Source organism: Acomys minous, assembly GCF_964271855.1.
Source record: "Acomys minous genome assembly, chromosome: 2".
Lineage (NCBI taxonomy): Eukaryota > Metazoa > Chordata > Mammalia > Rodentia > Muridae > Acomys > Acomys minous.
This window is the reverse complement of record NC_140484.1, coordinates 23,496,583-23,517,567: the sequence shown is the minus strand read 5'-3', so window position 1 is coordinate 23,517,567 and position 20,985 is coordinate 23,496,583. Positions and strand designations below refer to the sequence as shown.

The following is a 20,985-nucleotide window of genomic DNA, read 5'->3' as shown; positions in this document are numbered from 1 at the left end:
ACCAAATTCCCTTTAGCCTCTTTACGCTTCTGTAAGATGTACGATTTTGTGTAAGGCTTGTTTTTATAAATCAAAGAAACTTCCTGCTGGTTTTGTTTATTCCATTGACTGGAATTCTGGAAATTTAACTGTCTGCACTTGCTGTGAGAGTTGCTTGTTACTGCCTCTTAGCAGTTTGTCAAAGTGATGTCTAAAAGTAATTGAACCATCCTTTATTGCAATTGAGACCCTGCTTTGCCTCTGGAAAGAAGCAGAGCTTATCTGTTTTGTTGTGAGGACTCCATGTGCTGGAGAGGCAGTGATGCTGTGTTTTTGTGCCTCTCAGACTCAGCAGCAAGTGTTGACAGTTCGGTTTCTGGACCCTCACAGAGCTTCTCTGGATTTACTCTGTGAAGCCCAGGCTGATCACCCAGATCCCAGAGAACCCCTCATGGCTCACCACTGAGGCCATTCCCCTGTTGTTGGGGCAGGCAACAACCAGAGAGTGGGAAGGGTTAGTTAAATTTGGGGGCAGGTAAGTAGCTTTTAAATTATATCCACTTTTACAATACAGCATGTAAAGCTGTGGTTGAACTGTTAATGATATCTATTAACAGATTTTAAACAATATTTTTAGTGCATGCCAGATATTTTCTGACTGAGTTTTATAGTAATATATTTTTTAAATGTCTGCTTTATTTATTTATACATACATATTTTGAATAAATTCAGAGTACACTAAAAATAATTAGGTTGAAAATTAAATGGAATTATAGTAGTTACATGTGCATGTTCTGTAGTCATTCATATTAAAATCTCAGAGTAGTTTTGATGTAATACTTTTTCTTTGTATGACTAACTGTTCTGGAATATAACAGACTAAAGATTCAAAATCAATGGCAATGTAACATTTGGTTATCTCTAATGAAGGTTGAAACATCTCTACTATTATGTTTCTCTATTTTCCCTAAATCTTGTTCTCTGTTGTATTTTAGGGATGTAAAGCTGTTACCCTAGCTGTGCAGCCACGTTTACTTGATATCCTTTCAGAACATTTGTATTATGATGAAATTGCTGTTCCATTCACACGAATGCAGAATGAATGTAAACAATTTATATCATCATTAGCTGATGCACAGATTGAAGTTGGTAATAGAGTAAACAACAATGTTTTAACAATAGATCAAGCTAATGACTTGGTGAGTAAAGAAATAACTTTCTTAATTTTAGAGCATGAAATAAAGATTAGAAATGTATCATGTGTTACCACAGAAGCTACTAATATGTTGAGTCTGTGGCATGTATCTTGCAGTGTTTGCTCGTTGGAAAGATTATTTCCATTTTACTGCATATCTTGAAATTAGAGGAAGGAGAGTTGGTTGATACATCTTACTGGAAAACTTGAAGCTTTGTCACTTCCCAGTGTATCATAAGATTGTAGAAGATGGGAAAACTGCTTTTACAGTTTTCTTCTCGGTATAACATGAAAATATTTAAACATAGGAGCAAAAGTGTTACACAAAAGCACTCATGTACCCATATTTAGGATAGAAAAAGTGAAAGAGTTACATAAAACACTCTAACACAATGGTTAACTTTTGTAGTTAACCATTTTCCAAGTTCATTTTATCATGTATACTTAAAAATATCTCCGATCTTTCTAGCCACTGCTTTATCTGATGTTTTCATACATTTCTAAGTACATTTAGAGACTTGTACATGTTAGATGTAGGCCCAGATCTCAAGTGGACTGCTACATCCAAGCCTATCCTTTCTTCTTACTCTCAAGTAACCATTATTCTGAGCCTTCTGTTAGTTGCCCATTCTAGAATTCTGTATAAATGATATCATACACTGTACTCTTTGTGTTTTGGGGCATGAAAAATTTGAATTCATTATGTTATGTATACATATTAATTATTTTGCATTCCTGACTTGATTTGCATTGCATAGAGTTACCATATCTAGTGCTAGCCATTTGCCTTTTGATTAAACACGTGTCTTTTTCCTAGCTTTTGGCTACTGTGAACAGAGATGCTATAAATCTTTTAAAAATTACCATTTATAGGGGCTGGAGAGATGGCTCAGAGGCTAAGAGCACTGACTGTTCTTCCAAAGGTCCTGAGTTCAATCCCCCAGCAACCACAGGGTAGTTCACAACCATCTATAATGAGATCTGGTGCCCTCTTCTGGCCTGCTGGCTTAAATGCAGTACAGAATACTGTATAATAATAAATACGTCTTTAAAAATGTACTATTATATAAATCCTTGGACATATAGTTACATTTTTCTTAGATAAATATAGTAGACTTGCTGAGCCGTAAGAGATGATGTTACTAGTTTTATTTAAACAAACAAAAGTTTACATAGTAATATAGCTTAATGGTAGAGTGCTTTTGTAGCTTTTGTGAGATTCTGAATTCAGTTCCTAGCACTTGAATAAGCAAAGAGATACAATTTTAAGATGAGACTTTTCCCAGAATTGTTATGCTGCATTGCCCCCATCCTGACCCCACGGTGTACACAGAGCTGTGATTGTTCTCCATAGTCATCAGGGTTTGACATGCTCAGCCTGCTAATGAGCTCTTCAGTAGTGGTGTGATTGTGTCATTAAAGTTTAATTTACACATTTCCTTTTTAAGGGATATATTGGACATGTTTATATTTTGTTGGTCATTTCACACTAATATTTCTGAAAATTCTTTGATTCTTTAGCTCACTTTAATTAGGTTGTCAGTTTGATGTTGGCTTCTAAGAGTACTTTATCCTGGATACCAAGCCTGTGCCAGATTCATCCTTTCTTTTGTAGTTTGAGGTTCACCTCTTAATTTTCTCATTGCTTTCTTTGAATTTTTCTTATATCTGTGTGTGTGTGTGTGTGTGTGTGTGTGTGTGTGTGTGTGTGTGTGTGTGTACTTCTGTGTCTACACACACACATGTGCCACAGTGAGCCTTACTTTTCAAGTGTAAGTCAGAGGAAACTTTTGGCAGTTGGTTCTCTCCTGCTGTTACATGAGTTCCAGGGGTCAGGCTCAGGCCACCAGGCTTGTGTGGAAGGGCTCTTACGCACTGAGCCCTATATCTGGCCCTTTGAATGATCAGATATTTTAAATTTTGGAAAATGTTACTGGTTAGTGCTTTTATGGTTCATTTGTTGTTGGAATCTTAGAAACCCTTTCCTAGCTTTAAGGATTGAAAGCATATTTTATCTGAATACGTTTTCTTACTTACTTATGTTTAGATTTATCACCTATCTTCTTTTTTCCCTCTCAATGCTGGATTTAAATCCAAGACACATTATTTCCCAGTGAAATCTATTTCTGTTTTATCAGCCTGATGGACGGGCCATTTTAAAAGGGTCCTTGGTGAAGAGCCACTACTCTATGTGCCTTCACTGAGTTCTTGGTTCCTTCTTGCCTGCCAAATAGAAATACTGTGCAAAGACTGATGCTTCTATTGTTATCTTTTTGCCATTCTCACGATTAAGTCTTTATCCTTGTACAATACTATCTGCTTTAATCCTTTGTTGTTGTCAAACCTTATTTTAGTATTTTATGTGTGTAGTGTTTTGCATGCATACATGTTTGCACCACATGCATGCCTGAGAAGGTCAGAAAGGGCACTGGAGTTACAGAGAGCTGTGAGCCATCATGTAGGTGCTGGGAATTGAACCTGTTTTTTTCTACAAGAGCAAGAAGTGCTCTTTTTTTGTTTTGTTTGTTTTTGTTTTACAAGACAGGGTTTCTCTGTTTACCCTTGGTTGTGCTAGACTTGCTTTGTAGACTAGGCTGGCCTCAAACTCTCAGTGATCCACCTGCCTCTGCCTCTGCCTCTGGAGTGCTGGCATTAAAGGCTGCAACAAATGCTCTTAACCCCTAAGCCAACTGTCTGGTCTCCAGTCTTTTATGTTTAGTCATTTCTACTTGGATTATCTCACTGCCATTTTTAGATTAATTGACCTGAGATTTTAAATAGAAAAATACCTTTTTAATCTGTATTTGGAGAGCTTGTCAGCATTTTCTTTCAAAAGACTCATTTATCCTTTCTGGTTTTTTTCTATCATCATCATCATCATCATCATCATTTTTTTTTTAAATAGCCCAACCAAAGTCTTTGATTCATTATGCCTAGTTCCTTATTCTTCTCTTAAGTCTCCAGATATTTTCTGGTCAGTTTTATTCTGTATGCTGTGCTAGTCCTTTGTGCCACTCTGTTACATTCCTTCCCTGCTTAAAAACATTACTTGTAGCCAGTGGCAGTAGTGGCACATGCCTTTAATCCCAGCACTTCATGTGTTTGAGGCCAGCCTGGTTACAGAGCAAGTTCTAGGACAGCCAGGGCTACACAAAGGAACCCTGTCTTGAAAAGGAAAAACATCATTTCTAGGCAGGAGTGTTGGTATGCATTTTTAATCCCAGTATTTGGTAGACTGAAGCAGGAGGATCTCAAGTTCAAGGCCACCCTGGGCTATGAAATGAGACTATCTCAAAACAAACATGCACTGTTCACTTAGAGGGGTTTTCCCCCCCTCCTTTCATCACCTTGTCTAAATTCCTCATTTCTCTAAGTTCCTTTACCTACCCTGAGTTAAGACTATAAGTTTGTTACTTATAGTTCCGGTGCCTGAGCTCCTGTTTCCTTCACTAGAAGTTCCCTACCTGGTACCCACTATGGTCATTCAAAAGCCTTCTCTTGACCCTTCTTTTTATACCTTTGTGCTCTGTCGTGATGAACCCTTTTCAGTAAGACTGTGTTCTACAAAAAGAACAACACTGAGCATTGTGGCACACACCTTTAATCTCAGCACTTGGGAGGCAAAGGCAGGTGGATCTCTGTGAGTTAAAGGCCAACCTGTTCTACATAGCAAGTTCCAAGACATCTGGAACTGTAGTCAGACCCAGTCACAGACAGCTTAAACTGCCAATGCCCAGTCTTCACTGATGTCTTCCACTATAAAGAGTAAAGCTGTTCTGTGGCCACAGGCACTTGTCTTATCTTAGTGTTAGGCTGACTCAGTTCTTTACTTGTCTCCACTTTAGGGCAGGGAAATATTAAGACATTAAGCCTCACTCATTTGTTAATTAATCAGTATTAGTTAAATGATAGAATTAATTTGGAGTTATTTGAAAGCTTTTCCTTAGTTGTCAGTAGTTACTGAAAGTAGACCATAACATAGTTTACTTAGGATAATGTTTTTGAAATTTTAAGTGTAAACTGATGTACTTAAAAATTCAAATATAACAATGTCATATGAGTCTTGAGCATAACTCCAAATGAACAAGACAAAGTAGAAAGTATGAGTTAGAGGAGAATTTTGTTCTTTCATGATGGGCAAATTGGTATGGTCACATAGCTATCATTTAAAACCTTTTCTATTTTATATTGATAAAAACAAAATATCACGTACCTATTGTTTTTCACAATAAATACAGCATTAACCTTGTTTTTTATTATGGAATCAGTAATTTGTAGACTTTTAAAAATAAATTCCTAGCAGGATATGGTAGCGAATACCTATCAGCCCAGCTCTGGGAGGCTGAAGCAAGAGCATGCCATTGAAGCCAGCCTGTGCCACAGTGCAGCCACTGCCTCCCTACACAGGACAGCAGCAGAAACCAAATATCCATGGAGAGCTGCACTTTTCAATACTTTAATCTACTTTTGTGATCAATAATTATCAAATGATACCTTTTAAAGAAAGGTCTCAGTAATTGTATTTACCCAGTAAAGATGACTATTTGGCGGGGATTGGGGAAGTAGTTTGAGATAGATTTCTCTATGTAGTCCTGGCTGTCCTAGAACTTGCTCTGTAAACCAAACTGGCCTCAAACCCAGAGATGCGTCTGCTTCTGCCTCCCCGGGTGCTGGGATTAAAGGTGTGTGCCACCACCACCTGGCTTATTTTTGCTACATATACCTTTACACAATCTTGATGTGTACTTAACATTTCAAAGAAACATTATTTATACTATTCAAGAGGTAGGAAAACCCCAAATATTAATCAACTGATGAATGAATACATGTAGTATAAAAAGGTTATATCCAAAAGTTAAGTATTGTTTGACAGAAAGTATCTTGATATGCTACAACATAGATAAACCCAAAGAACATTGTCTTGTATGATAAAAACCAGCAAAAGTCTTACTTATAGTGAGATTCCATTCATATGAAATAGCCAAAATAAACCTTGTAACCAGGCAGTGGTGGCAATGCTTTAAGCCCAGGACTTGAGGGGTTAGAGGCAGGTGGATCTCTTGAGTTTGAGGCCAGCCTGATCTGCAGAACTCCAGGACAGCCAGAGTTGTTACATAGATAAACCCTGTCTCAAAAACAAAACAAAACAAAACAAAAAAACTATTTATTTAGGGGGGAAATGGGTTTAATAGGACTGAGGAAATGAGGAGTGATCGCTAACGGATATGAGTTTTCTTTTGGGATTGATGAAAATAGTCTCTTTGTGGAGAGCCATAATTAATATACTAAAGCCTCTCAATTGTGTACTTCAAGTTATGGTGCAGGAATTCTATCTTAATAAGTTGAAATGAGGAAGAACAGTCTTTTAGTGAGGTTTGTTAAGTACTCTGCTGCAGCAGTATTGGGTTTTATACAATGGTACAGCTTCTACTTTTATTGTGTGTATTTCTTTTGCTTTGTGTTTTGTTTCTTGAGTAAAGAAGTAATTTGTGAATTTTGATATTCCTCAAATTAACAGTTTGTATTTGTTTGTAGCTTTCATGGTTTACCACTTAGTAAAATTTAGTATATTTAGTGGTAATTTTATTTCTCTCAAGAGAATATCTGCTCACGAGAATGTATTGCTGCTAAGACAGACTAAGGTACACTTTTAGTTGGGCTATTTTAGACATTTATTTAGCGTACTAATATTAAAACAATACTTGATACTATGGAACTTTTGCAAGTCAAAGAGAAAACTGTTATCTAGAAGTTTAGAGTATCTGGAGTTGCTGTAATTAATTATTTTTCATTTCTTTTTTTTACTAGGTAACTACTGTTTTTAATGAAGTCACATCAAATTTCGATTTAAATCCTCAAGTGTTACAGCATTTAGATAGTAAACGACATCAGGTCCAAATGGCAGTTGCAGAGACGAACCAGGAGTGGCAAGGATTGCAGCTGAGAGTGCATACTTTTGCTGCATGTGCAGTTGTAAGCTTGCAACAGCTTCCAGAGAAATTAAATCCTGTCATCAAACCTCTAATGGAAACAGTTAAGAAGGAAGAGAACACACTAGTGCAGAACTATGCTGCTCAGTATATAGCTAAGCTTCTTCAGCAGTGTACAACCAGGACGCCGTGCCCTAATTCAAAAGTTATTAAAAACCTCTGTAGCTCTCTTTGTGTGGACCCTTACCTCACTCCCTGTGTAACATGTCCAGTACCAACACAAAGTGGCCAGGAAAATTCTAAAGGTATATATCTAAAACTTTGTTTGCATACAGAAGGAATTGACCATTTATATTTGTTTTCATTGGATTACAAGTATATTTAAGCACAAATCTTGTTCCTTTTAGAGCCACTCCCTCTATTTCCTAGTCTCCCTAAATCGAAGCTTGATTATAACAGAATTGTTGTATCAGTTTTTGTATTTGCTAGTCAGTCAGCACTCTTAAGTGCAAATGAGCCATCCATTATAAGAAATTCTGTAGCTGGCTGAAGACTGTGTTTAGCCTTCCTTAACCTTGAAAGTCATTGTTGGCTTATTATAACTAGGCTAGAAAACTAGGTGTATCAAATGTTAATAATTTGGTTCTTTAATTTAGTGACATCTTATGATATGAGCAAGGTCTATTTGATATATACAAATAAGCAAGTTTTACGTTTTTATGTAAATTATATGGAAAACAACTCTTTTATTAAGATGATCTCAGAGATAATAACAGCATGGTAGTCACATGATTATATCCTATATGATTTTTAAATCAAGATTTGAGAAAGCCTAAATTATTTGATATATAACATACAGCTTTAAAAAACAAATGAGAAGCCGGGTGGTGGTGGCGCACGCCTTTAATCCCAACACTCGGAGGCAGAGGCAGGCGGATTACTATAACTTCGAGGCCAGCCTGGTCTACAAAGCGAGTCCAGGACAGCCAAGGCTACACAGAGAAACCCTGTCTCGAAAACAAAAACAAAAACAAAAAAACAAACAAGAAGGAAGAAAACTCCATGTTTAATATTAACATAAAAATGTAGTAGGGTCATCATTTTCCTGTGTGAAGAGGAAATACTTTGCGGTGGTCAGTGTTTTCTGAATTCATGGTGATTATGAACATTTAGAGAAAACATGAAGTATGTTTTAACCTATCATTGCATGTGCTATTTTTCATTGTTTTTGATTTTACAACTTCCATTGTATTTAATGTAAATCTTAACTCAAGTAGACAATTTTGTTACCATTTCATTGTCTAACCACAACAACCACATACTCTATAAAAATGGAGGTCTTACTGAGTTTAAAATTATGTCTCTTGGGGCTGGAGAGATGGCTCAGAGGTGAAGAGCACTGGCTGCTCTTCCAAGGTCCTGAGTTCAATACCCAGTAATCACATGGTGGTGCCTCACAACCATCTATAATGAGATCTGGTGCCCTTTCCTAGAATGTAGGCAGAACACTGCTACATAATAAATAACTTTTTAAAAATTTGTCTCTTTAGGAACAGGAAACATTTGTTCACATATTTTTATTTTTTATTTTTTTTATTAGGATCCAACTCAGAAAAAGATGGAATGAGCCATACTGTCACCAAGCACAGAGGTATCATTACACTGTATAGGCATCAGAAAGCAGCTTTTGCTATCACAAGCAGGCGAGGCCCTATCCCCAAAGCAATCAAAGCTCAGATAGCAGATCTGCCTGCAGGAAGTAGTGGCAATATCCTGGTTGAACTTGATGAGGTAAATAGTTTTTTCCCTCTGTGAATGATTCTCCTCTTAAAAATGTGGTTTTTAGATTAAAAACTAAGTTCTCATTAGTTTCCAGAATTTTATTTTTGTATTTACAAGTAAAAGGACTGGTAGTAGTAGCCTTTTAAAGTATTTTAGCAACATGACCTAAATATTTTAATTTTTAAATTTCTCTTATAATTTATATGAATTTATCTTGTTAGGTAGCAACTGTAGATACATAAACTATTCATAAATGTAAACCAGTTCACTTTCAAAGCATTGAGTGCAAAGGTCCTATCAAGCATCAGTGACACTTAATTGTTCTTTATCCTATAAATGCCAAGAATTCTAGTGAGATGCCGAGAACCATCTTACAAGCATCCAAATATTAACACTTAACTTTAGTCAACCAGGTATTATATTATATGTATTTTACCAGGGTAAGGATCTTAATACAAACAGCCAATCATCTCACTGTTAAATCCCTTCTTCTCTGACTTATAATGACATCTGCTGTAAAGATGCTTCCTATGTGTAAAGCTTTCTATGAATTTTCCATTCTGTTTTGCTATAAACTACTTAAAAATGTCCAGTGAGGTGTGTGTTTGAGCTGGCTTAAAACATAATGATGTACCCACAAATGACCTTTGAAATTCTGATCCCCTGCACCCACCTCCCAGGGGCCACTCCACCTGGTCTGTTTAGTGCCCGTGATAGAGTCAGGGCCTTGTGCATGTTGGGCAGACACTGTGCTAGCTGAGCAGTGTCCCGGGCTTATAAGCAATGCTCAGAAAGTGCTTGAGGTGGGTGGTGGGAGGCAGAAGTAAGAGAGTTAACAAAGCCAGAGTAGGAGGGAGGTAGGAAAGAATGGATCAAATGAATGCACAGAGTTGGATAGCATTTCAGGACAGGGAATGCAGGCTAATGCTTTGCACGAAGGCAGAGCCCTAGTCCTTACAGTATTCCTGTTCTTTTGATTGTAAGACATGGGCACTTAGCCTGGACTCCACGCTAAATTATTGATGCTAAAAAGATCTGGATTTGGTTTTTTGTTTTTTTGTTTTTTTTTTTTTTTTTGGTAAAATATGGGCTATGGATAAATGTCTAATTAAAACCAACATCCTATTCTGTGTTTCTTTTGAAACATTTTGTAAATCTTATTTCACTGTTTAGCGCTCTCCATTTTTCATGAAAATTATAACCATGACTTGATACTTACAGCTCTATACAGCTTGGGGTTAGCAAAAACATGGTCTCACCATTCCCTGTAGTGATTTTTAAGTAAGAATAGATGCTGTTTCTTTGTGGCAGGGAACATTTAAAAACACCACTGGTAATTGTCTGTAGAAACAGCATGTGTCCTTCCATTTCTTACTTTATTCCTATTTTAGATTTTAAAACATCTAGTTAGGAATTTTAGGCCTATGTGAAATTAATTATTGAAAATTGTTTGCAGTGATCATAAATGCATCCAGTAATTATTTCATTGATAACAGAAGCACTGCCAATTTTTACATGGTGACTTTGATTAAAATTTTAATACATAATGCTTTTTTCTAAAGTTCTTCTTTCAATTAACATTGGCTTTTAGGGTCAGAAGCCTTACCTGGTACAACGGAGAGGAGCTGAGTTTGCCTTAACAACTATAGTGAAGCATTTTGGTGCTGAAATGGCAGTGCAGTTGCCACACCTTTGGGATGCTATGGTTGGCCCATTGAAGACTATGATTGACCTAGATAATTTTGGTATGCATTTATTTAAATCAGTGCAGGTTTTTCAGTATGTACCCTTTTAAAAATTGCACTTATCTTTATTTATCCTAGACCAGCAAGTAAGTTTTAAAATGGAAGGCTGCTAATTTTCATGTTACTCTGTAGGCATTCCCCATTTTCTCTTACATATTTAAAAGTGGATTTTGAAATAGATTTTATTTTAAATCTTTTCAGTTGCTTTAAGTGCAGTATTTGAGCACTTAAAATCATACCATTTTTAATACAAAAAGCTTTGTTGGCACCTGTATAGTAGCCGAGGGGGGTATTAATATCTTTTGTTTGCTCTAGGTTTTAAAATTGTTTACAAAATTATATGACTTATTTGAATAGATGGTAAGTCCCTCCTGGAAAGAGGTGATGGTCCTGCTCAAGAGCTGGTGAATTCTCTGCAAGTTTTTGAAGTAGCAGCAGCTTCGATGGATTCTGCACTTCATCCCTTGGTAACTGATATGTGTGCTGCTTCTTCAGATAAGACAGATTGCCTTGTTAAGCAATTTTACTACTTTTAAAATACAATTTTTGTCCTTACTAATGTCATTTAAGAAAATACGATCTAACTAGATTGTTCCCTATGGACGTCTGAATTGGGTGCAGGAGTGATAGAAGACCCAACTTGGAAACTGAGGGAGCATTGTGGAAAGGGTTCTGAAGGAAAGGAGGAGGAGAAATAAAAATATTAGACCAATAACAGACAGAGCTCCATGCAAGGAAGCGCTTAGGCAGCTGGACATGTTTTCAGGGTCAGCAGAGATTGAGGAGATCACCTGCCAAGATGGAGCTGGTCAGTGGCCAGCGGGATACCAGAGCATGGTTTTGGTTTGGCTTTCACTGTTACACTTCTAACAAAAGAGTTTGTACAGAGGGAAGAGGAAAGTAGAAATTTATATGGTTTTAATTTAAAATTTTTTTCTTTCCATATGTTGACATTAGGGAAGCGCTTTGCCATATATTGTATTGTAAACAGTTTTAGCTTTACTTCTCTGTAACTTTGTAACATTAAAATAAGATTCATAATAGTGAACCTAGGAGACAGTAATAGAAATAAAACTATGTCCTTTAACTTTTTAGGACTTTCTATTAAGGCAGGTGCAGTGGTGATGCCTGTAATCTCAGCACTTGGGGAGGCAGAGGCAAGTGGACCTCCTGAGTTCCAGGCCAGCCTGGTCCACAAAGCAAGTCCAGAACAGCCAAAGCTACACAGAAAAACCCTATTTCAAAAAACCAAAATGAAAAAAAAATACAGAATTTCTAATTAGCCATAGAGTGAGTGGCCTGTGTCTGTTTCTCAGTCTCACTGAAACTTAAGTAGAAGGATTTCTTATGTACAGAAGGTTGAGGCCAGCAAATCCTCATCTCAGAGAAAGCTCTCCCCATCTTCTCTTTTTTGTTTGGTTTGTTTTTTGAGACAGGATTTCTCTGTGTGGCTTTGGCTGTCCTGGAACTCACTCTGTAGACCAGGCTGGCCTTGAACTCAAAGATCCACCAGGTTCTGCCTCCCAAGTCCTGGGAGGCACCACCGCTGCCTGGCTGGGTTTTGTTTGTTTGTTTGTTTTATTTTTCTAAACAGGGTTTCTCTGTGTAGCCTTTGCTGTTCTGGAACAGAGCTCTGTAGACCCAGCTGGCCTCGAACTCACAGAGATCCACCTGCCTCTGTCTTACTGAGTGTTGGGACTGCAGGAATGCGCCACCAAGAACTCCCCCCTCCCTTTTTTTTTTGATTAAATTATCTTTATTTTAAAATGTCATTTAGTGTGTGTGTCCCATGCTACATGTGGGGAGGACTGACAACAGATTCTGGGAGTCAGTTCTCTCCATCAGCCACAAGGGAGGAGGGGATCAAACTTGGGTCAGCAGGCTTGACAGAAAGCCCTTTCAGAACTGAGACTTTTCACCCATTTTTAAGCTCTGAAGCTTTTTTCTTTTCTTCTACAGACTTCCAAAAACTAAGAATTTGATTCCAAACATTTGCCTATTTTAAAATATGCTCCAACAGTATTTTGGTAAAGTATTTATTCAACCGCTTCCTTAGGTTCTCAAGGTGTTCCAAGCCAACGTCTTGCGATTCCAGTACTATGGCCTTACATAAAGAAGGGTTAAATGAAATAGTCATTAGGCAGCACAATTCTATCAGACCTCGCTGACATTTTTGTAAGCCCTTCTAGGAATCTTTTATATTTAGGAGGGTAAGAACTCCCTTTTTATCCCCCTGTACTCAGCTGACATGTGAGGCTGGCCTCACTGTTGAACAAGTATTTGCCTATCATTTGTTGCCTTAATGTTCTATGCAGTGGACATTTAACAGTGGAATATTGTTGCGGTCATAATGTTGTGGTAAGACTTAGAAATACCTACCAAAATATGTTACCTAGAACAAAATCAGAAACACCAAACTCTGTATGTATTCCCTAATAAATGTAATTGGGGTTTTTTTTGTTTATTTGTTTGTTTTTGTTTTTTTTACTATTTTTAGCTGATACAGCATTTGCCTCATCTTTATATGTGCCTTCAGTACCCCAGCACTGCAGTGAGGCACATGGCAGCTCGTTGCATAGGTGTCATGAGTAAAATAGCTACCATGGAAACAATGAATATCTTTTTGGAGAAGGTACTTCCGTGGCTAGGAGCAATTGATGACAATGTCAAACAAGAAGGTGCAATTGAAGCACTTGCCTGTATCCTTTATTTTGTCAAACAAAGTGCTTTATGTAATTTTCAACTTCTAAGTGATCTATTTATCTTATATTTAATGTTTCGTTAGTATTAAGTACTAGGTAGGTTATATTTACCCTAAATGTATGTTTCCAAACTTTGTTCATTTTTTTAGGGGAAAATTGTTGAAATATATAAGATAATTAAACTCTGGTTTTTCTTCGGATCATGTGAAGTTTTGCCTTTTACTGAAACATACCAGTCTTGAAATGTACTGCAAGCTCTTTTGAAGGACATGGCAGCCATTGTTTGATTCAGAATGTATGGACCCTATGTGCCAAAGCAAGAAAGGTGGATACGCTCAGAGCAGTAGAAACCTGGGTCAGAATTTTCACAGCCACAGTCTTGGGTTGAGTATATCCAGGTGGTGACTTTTATGCTCCTGGCAACAAGTTAGGAGTTCATCTTTGTGTGATACTGAGTTGTCACAGGGAAATTGACTCTATGGATAATAGCCCTGGCTATCCTGGAATTCACTTTGTAGACCAGGCTGGCCTCGAACTCAAAGAGATCCACCTGCCTCTTCCTCCCGAGTGCTGGGATTAAAGGCATGTGCCAGCAAGCCTGGCTCCAATTTTATATTTTTAATTATGATAGTTACATAATATTTTAAAAAGAGCACCAACATGCAAATATAGTTATAATTGCTAACAGAAATCATTATCTTGAGCCTGGCAGGATGGTGCCCATCTGTAATCCTAGCGCTCAAAAGGTAGAGGGAGGAGGATAAAGAGTTCAAGCCATTCTAGGCTTAAATGCCACCTTATCTCAGCAAATAGTAAAAAGCAGCGTGATCAGGATATATTTCATACATATGTGAAAATGTCAAAAAACTTTTTTTTAATGCTGAAGTTACAATCTTGGTATACTAGTTTGTAAAGCTATCATCTACCTGGGAAGTATTTGGAAATTTCCTTGATGACTTATGCAGGTGTTATGGAACAATTGGATGTTGGTATTGTTCCATATATTGTCCTTTTAGTTGTTCCTGTGTTGGGAAGAATGAGTGACCAGACAGACAGTGTGAGATTCATGGCTACTCAGTGCTTTGCAACACTAATTAGACTGATGCCACTTGAGGTAAGTTGAAAAGATTTTGGATTATTAATTTACTGTTTTCTATAACTTCATAAAAATAATTTTTTATTTTTAAACATTTATTTTGAGTCTCTGTGTCGTGGGGTGTATGTGCCTCTGATGGAGGTCAGAGGATTGAACTCCGGTCTATCCCTAAGATAATACCTCAGGTTGATGGCGCTGTAATGTATGCCTTCCTCCAAACAAACAAGCAAACACAAACCTGATTTGTTAATGTATTTTTTAGATCTCTATGGACAAAATTTGTTTTAAAAGAATAATAATTGTATGGTGATCCAAAGTTAATAATTGTAAATATTTTGTATTTGGATTTTTTTAATGGTACTGAGGATTGAACATAGAACCTTATACATGGTAGGTAAGCATTCCACCAATTAGCTATAACCCCTGCCTCAGAAATATTATCTCATTTATCTCAAGAGTATGAATGGCCAAGAAGATGACTCAGTGGGTAGGAGTGCTTGCTGCACAAGTATGAGGAACTGAGTTTGAATTCCTAACCTACATAAAAATTAAATGTGGCCACACATGCCCGTCACTCTGACACTAAGGGGCAGGGACAGGAGGATCACTGGGCTTGCTGGCTGTCAGCCTGGCTCTGGATTTGGTGGGAGACTAAAGGGATGATGCTGGAGAGTGACAGAGCAGGACCCCTGATATCTTTCATTGGCCTTAATGCATGAGCACACACCATCTGTCAAATTAGTGTTGAAACATAAGGCTGGATACAGTCAGGATGTCTGTATGAACATCACAGTATGTCACAGAATTTGATGGGATAGAGGCTTACTGCCTCCATCTGCTAACCTCAGCCTAGTCTTGTAAGCTTCTAGCCTCCGTACAACCTAATTTAGGCCTAGAATGTTTTCAGCCTCTGAGACTTAACTGTTGAATAAGCTCACCTTTTCTAGTTCTTTTTTAATTCTGGCTGGCTGGTTCAACTCAGCTGTTACATCTCAGACTCCTCTCTAAGCTGACTGATTCAATCTGGCTTCTCTTGACTTCTCATTGAATAGCTCGGTTTGGCCTCAAACTCTAGCAATCTGTTCTAATCTTCTGGCTCTTTCTCATTCTCTGGCTTGTTCTGTCTGAACCTCTGTCTAGCTTGTTGTCTCCAACCTGTCTATATAAAACTGTCTCCTCCCTCCCTCTATGGTATTCTCCTAAATCCTCTTTTTCCTGTCTTTTCTAATGAGAGTTGGGCATATCCTGTCCTGACTCACTCTGTCAAATCTTTCTCTGATTCATCACTTTGTCTGCCTTTCAATTAAATATCACTTTCAAACATGGCTGCTTCTATGTATAAACTAACTTTATCTTCATTGTTTGGGATTAAAGGTGAGTACATTCCAGGCAGAGTAGCTGTGTTGTGGATTAAAGTTCTTCTACACCCCACTCCAATATATTGTCTTTTGAAAAGGAACAGAAGTGCTGTGTATACACTTCAGTTCTGCCTCATGCTCAAGGATGAGATTGAGTAGCTCTTCCCATTTTCACCAACCTAGCAAGGGCCTTCCTAGATGAAGCTGGCTGGTGAGTTATAAATGACACAAGTACATTTGGTGCTCTTGCTTAGATTCATAGGCTCAAGCAATTTTGCCACTGAACTGTACAGGTGTCAGGTGTTAACAAAATTAGAAAAGAGCACAATTCCTTCTTTGTTATAAAATAGAAAAATTGGGGGGATTTGTTGGGACTTTCACATACCATATTTTGATATTTAATATCTGGGGACATCAGAACACTGCAAAACTGATAGTTTTCAATAACATTATGGAATGCAAATTAGACTACTTATCTTTGTTTCTTTATTAACACTTGTTGCAAAATAAAGTCCTAATTATGTTCTTTAAAATACCTTCTTTGTCTAATTTTCAAGCACTTTTAACATCTTTTAAAACCTTTAGATATATTTACCATGAAGTCTTTATACTAATTTTCATTACTTTTTCCTGTGTGAATGTTTATGTTGGTAACACTTTAGGATGGAAAATTTTAGTAAATAGCATGCACTATCTAGTGAGATCAAGACCTTTCCCCTTCCCCCACACAAGGAACAAGCATCTGTTAATACTTCTTTCTGAGACAGGATCTTAGGTAGCTCAGGCTGACTTCAAATTCTCTGTGTAGCTGAGCGTGAACTTGAGTGCTACCTCCAACCCCTGAATGCTGCGATTTTACAAATGTAAAGCTGAGGTTGTAGTTGGGGTTTCTGCATTTAGTCAAACATGCAACAAGTGAGCTGCTACTCCAACCTAATAGTAATACATTTTAAAAATAATTTTAGGCAGGCATTCCAGATCCTCCAAACATGTCAGAAGAGTTAATCCAGTTGAAAGCAAAAGAGCGACACTTTTTAGAGCAATTATTAGATGGAAAGAAGTTAGAAAATTACAAGATCCCAGTACCAATCAATGCTGAACTAAGAAAGTATCAACAGGTAAGTTCATGTTTCATTTTATAAATATGAAGTCACCTTTTCTATTTAATTTAGTAAAGTCGTAGGTTTAATGTCCTATATTAATCTCTCTCTTACTCATACAAAGATTTAGATTCATGCAAATATGTTTTACAACATTTTATTTTCTTCCCCTTTCTTTCGGTTTCTGAGACAGGGTTTCTCTGTGTAGCCTTGGCTGTCCTGGGCTTACTTTGTAAACTAGGCTGGCCTTGAACTCAGAGAGATCTGTCTGCTTCTGCCTCCCTGAGTGCTAGTATTAGTAGGTGTATACCATAGCGCTCTGCTAAGAAAAAGATTGTTATGATCTGTTTATGTTTATAGTTTTCATTTCTCTCTCCAACCGTTTAGGATGGTGTGAACTGGTTAGCCTTTCTTAATAAGTACAAGCTTCATGGCATCCTGTGTGACGACATGGGCCTAGGGAAAACGCTGCAGTCTATCTGCATTCTAGCAGGGGATCATTGCCAGAGGTAACTTAACACGTTATTTCAAAAAACATCTAAATCTGATCAGTGTGAACAAATGCTTGATTATTTTTTCTTTTGTAAAGGGCCCAGGAATATGCAAGATCAAAATTGGCAGAATGTATGCCACTTCCTTCCTTGGTGGTGTGTCCACCGACATTAACAGGTCATTGGGTAGACGAAGTAGGTAAATTTTGCTCCAGAGAATATCTCAATCCATTGCATTACACCGGCCCTCCTACTGAAAGGATAAGGTAAGAGATGTACAACCAGAGTGCATATTCTAAGTATTTTGGAAGTACAAACTTTATTAGAAGTGAACTATAGTTAGCTCTATAATTATAACCATAGAAACCCAGCTTAAGGACGTGGTAAGAAGCTCACCAGCATGAAGGACTTAAACCATTGTCCCACCCATTGTGGCTAAAAACATTGTGGATGAGAAATGACCAGCAGCCATGTCCACTCTGTGTGCTCTTTGTTCTTTTCTTCCATTCTGTACCTATTTCTCTCAGTTTCTCCTTCTTCTTCTTCTTCTTCTTCTTCTTCTTCTTCTTCTTCTTCTTCTTCTTCTTCTTCTTCTTTTGCTTTCTTTATACATACTTGGTTCATAATGGCTGCTCTAGATATACCACTGTCATGCCAACAATTGTATACTCACAGTCACCCTCTCAGGTGGTGGTTCTCAATTTTGTGGATCAAGATACCTTTAGGGGTTGCATATCAGATATCCTGCATATCAGATATTTACAATTCGTAACAGTAGCAAAGTTATGAAGTAGAAACACCAGAAATGTTATGGTTGGGGGGTCACCACAGCATGAGGAAATATATGAAAGGGTCACAGCCATAGGAAGGTTGAGAACCACTGCTTTAATGTCTACTATTTGGAGATGAGTGTGAAGCATAGGGCCTGGGTCCAAGAGCACTTAAGTTTGTTATGTAGACAAAGTGAGGATTTGAGCGTAAGCACTTGAGCAATTCCTATAGAGTGTCTCTTAGCGTTCATGCATTTGTAAGTGATCGATAGGAATTTAATTCAAGTTAGCTTAAGTAAACAAGGAATATCAGTTCACTCCCTTGGGAATTTTAAGGCTGGATTATTGCTTTAGAAACAACTAGAGTCCTCTTACGTGTTCTTCCTTCCCAAATGTAATTTATCAAATTGATCTTTACTTGAGTTTATTCTACAGTGGTGGGTAAAATGTCCCCGGGCAGTTCCAAACCCACAATCTCCTAGCTCTACAATACTAAGTAGGTCTTCCTCTTCCATCAGAGATCTCAGTCCTGCACATAACAGACTGCTCATAAAATAAACTCTTCTGAATAGTTAAACCTGGTTCTGATGCTCTTTATTCATTATGGGGATATATGATTGATAATTCCCATTTGGGCTGAGTGGTAAAGGAATTAATGTATCCCAGAAGAAGAGATACAAAGCTTTTGCCAAATTTTGAGTTAGTTGCTCATCCTTTTTCCTGAACACAAGTACTCAGTAGGCAGATTTACACTATAATAGTAGCTATAGTTATACTAATAACATTGTATTAAGATGGGTAGCAGTGCCATACACCTTTAGCCTGTAATCCCAGCACTCTGGAGGCAGATGCAGATGGATCTCTGAGTTTGAGGCCAGCCTGGTTGACAGAGTGAGTCCAGAACTACACAGAGAACCTGGTCTCAAAACAAATAAAAAAAGCCAAACAAAATTGTATTAAGAAATTAGTAATTCCTGTTTCTTCTTCTTCTTTTTAAGGTTACAGAATCAAGTAAAAAGGCATAATCTCATAGTAGCTTCATATGATGTTGTGAGGAATGACATAGACTTTTTTAGGTAAGAATTCAAATACTCTTTCAAAAATCTATTTCCATGAAATATTTCTAGCAAAAATAAGAAAAGAGAAATTTGATATTGAAATTGAGAACACTTAATTTTTCTGCTTCTAACATTGTTACTATAATATCTGGTATACAGGAAAAGATTATAACAATTTTTGTTTTTTCCTTAGAAATATTAAATTTAACTACTGTATTCTTGATGAAGGCCATGTCATAAAAAATGGGAAAACCAAACTGTCAAAAGCAGTAAAACAACTGACTGCTAACTATAGGATTATTCTTTCTGGAACACCAATTCAGGTAATTATTTTCTGTTCTTTCTATTTAAAAACAAGAATAGTAAGTTTACCAGGGGGCATAGCATTTAGCATTAAATTGAGGGGTCTTTTTGTTTATAAAGATGACAGATTTCCAATAGTTGAATTGTTTTTCTAAAGGTTTTTTGGGGGACTGGAGAGATGGCTCAGTGGTTAAGAGTACTGTTTGCTCATCCAGAGGTCCTGAGTTCAATTCCCAGCAACCACATGATGGCTCAAAATAATCTATATCCAGATGTGATCCCTCTTCTAGCCTGCAGGTGTACATGAATAGTGGATAGAGCACTCATATACATAAAATAAATACATATTAAAGGTTCCTTTGTAGGTGGCAATAGCTAAACAGGTTTGGTTGGGTTTTGTTTGTTTTTGTTTTGAGACAGGGTCTCAGTATATAGCCCTGGTTGACCTAGAAGTAAGCATTGTATAGCACTGCATATTTTGATAATTATCAAAGACAACCTTTCCTTTTACAGACTTTTTCTAAATTTACTGGCGGGGGTGGGAAGGTTGGTTGTGGTTTTTGTTGTTGGTGGTGGTGGTGGTGGTGGTGGTGTGTGTGTGTGTGTGTGTGTGTGTGTGTGTGTGTGTGAGAGAGAGAGAGAGAGAGAGAGAGAGAGAGAGAGAGAGAGAGAGAGAGAGAATTTCTTTTTGTTAGTGATCAAAGCTAGGGCATCAAAGATTTCAAGATTAAACACTGAATTAAACCCTTTGCCCAATGTTGTTTTGTATGTGTTTGTTTTGAAGTACATTAAAAGGGGGAAGGATGACTTTCAGATTTTATTATTATTAATTTTTTTTCTTGGTGTTTTGAAACAAGGTTTCTCTGTGTAGCCCCAGATGTACTGGAACTCAGTCTGTTAACCAGGTTGACCTTGAATTTCCAGAGATCAGCCTGCCTCTGCCTCCCAAGAGCTGGGATTGAAGGCTTTGTGCCACCATGCTCATCAATGTTTAGGTTTTAAATGGGTTACTATTTATACTTGCTTGAGGCATCAGAAGGTTTGAGGCTTTGTCTAATTAAAAGGTCATCTCTTTCCTCTTCTTCTACTTTAATAGTTTAGTTTTGAAGCTGTCAGGTGGGTTCTGTTCTGCAGAGCTTTAGTGGGGTTAGAAGGCTGTCCATTTAGAGGACAAATGTACATGCTGAGCCAGAGCTTGGCTGATGAAGAGAAAGGGGGGGGAGGTACATTAGGATCCAAGTGTACTGAGAAATGATATTTCCCCAAATGAAGGAAAGGTAATTGGTGTTTCTTTTTATTCAGAACAATGTTTTGGAGTTGTGGTCATTATTTGATTTCCTTATGCCTGGATTTTTGGGTACTGAACGCCAGTTTGCTGCTCGATATGGCAAACCCATATTAGCGAGTAGGGATGCACGAAGCTCCAGTCGAGAACAAGAAGCAGGTAAAAGAGTTACAATAGGTCCCCATTGGCAT

At 37.5% G+C, this 20,985-nt stretch overlaps 1 protein-coding gene across 4 annotated transcripts in view; it reads left to right on the top strand.

Moving 5' to 3' along the window:
• The window catches only part of BTAF1 (B-TFIID TATA-box binding protein associated factor 1), a 90,183-nt gene that overhangs the window by 53,244 nt on the left and 15,954 nt on the right, over positions 1–20,985 (top strand). For all 4 annotated transcript variants that reach the window (XM_084763720.1, XM_084763719.1, XM_084763721.1 and 1 more), the window contains 13 exons: positions 975–1,178; positions 6,983–7,409; positions 8,705–8,895; positions 10,478–10,631; positions 10,989–11,098; positions 13,129–13,330; positions 14,299–14,447; positions 16,753–16,905; positions 17,275–17,396; positions 17,477–17,644; positions 19,147–19,224; positions 19,400–19,529; positions 20,812–20,953. In XM_084763720.1, the coding sequence (XP_084619846.1) occupies positions 975–1,178; positions 6,983–7,409; positions 8,705–8,895; positions 10,478–10,631; positions 10,989–11,098; positions 13,129–13,330; positions 14,299–14,447; positions 16,753–16,905; positions 17,275–17,396; positions 17,477–17,644; positions 19,147–19,224; positions 19,400–19,529; positions 20,812–20,953 (2,230 nt within the window). The remainder of the gene's footprint in view (positions 1–974; positions 1,179–6,982; positions 7,410–8,704; positions 8,896–10,477; positions 10,632–10,988; positions 11,099–13,128; positions 13,331–14,298; positions 14,448–16,752; positions 16,906–17,274; positions 17,397–17,476; positions 17,645–19,146; positions 19,225–19,399; positions 19,530–20,811; positions 20,954–20,985) is intronic.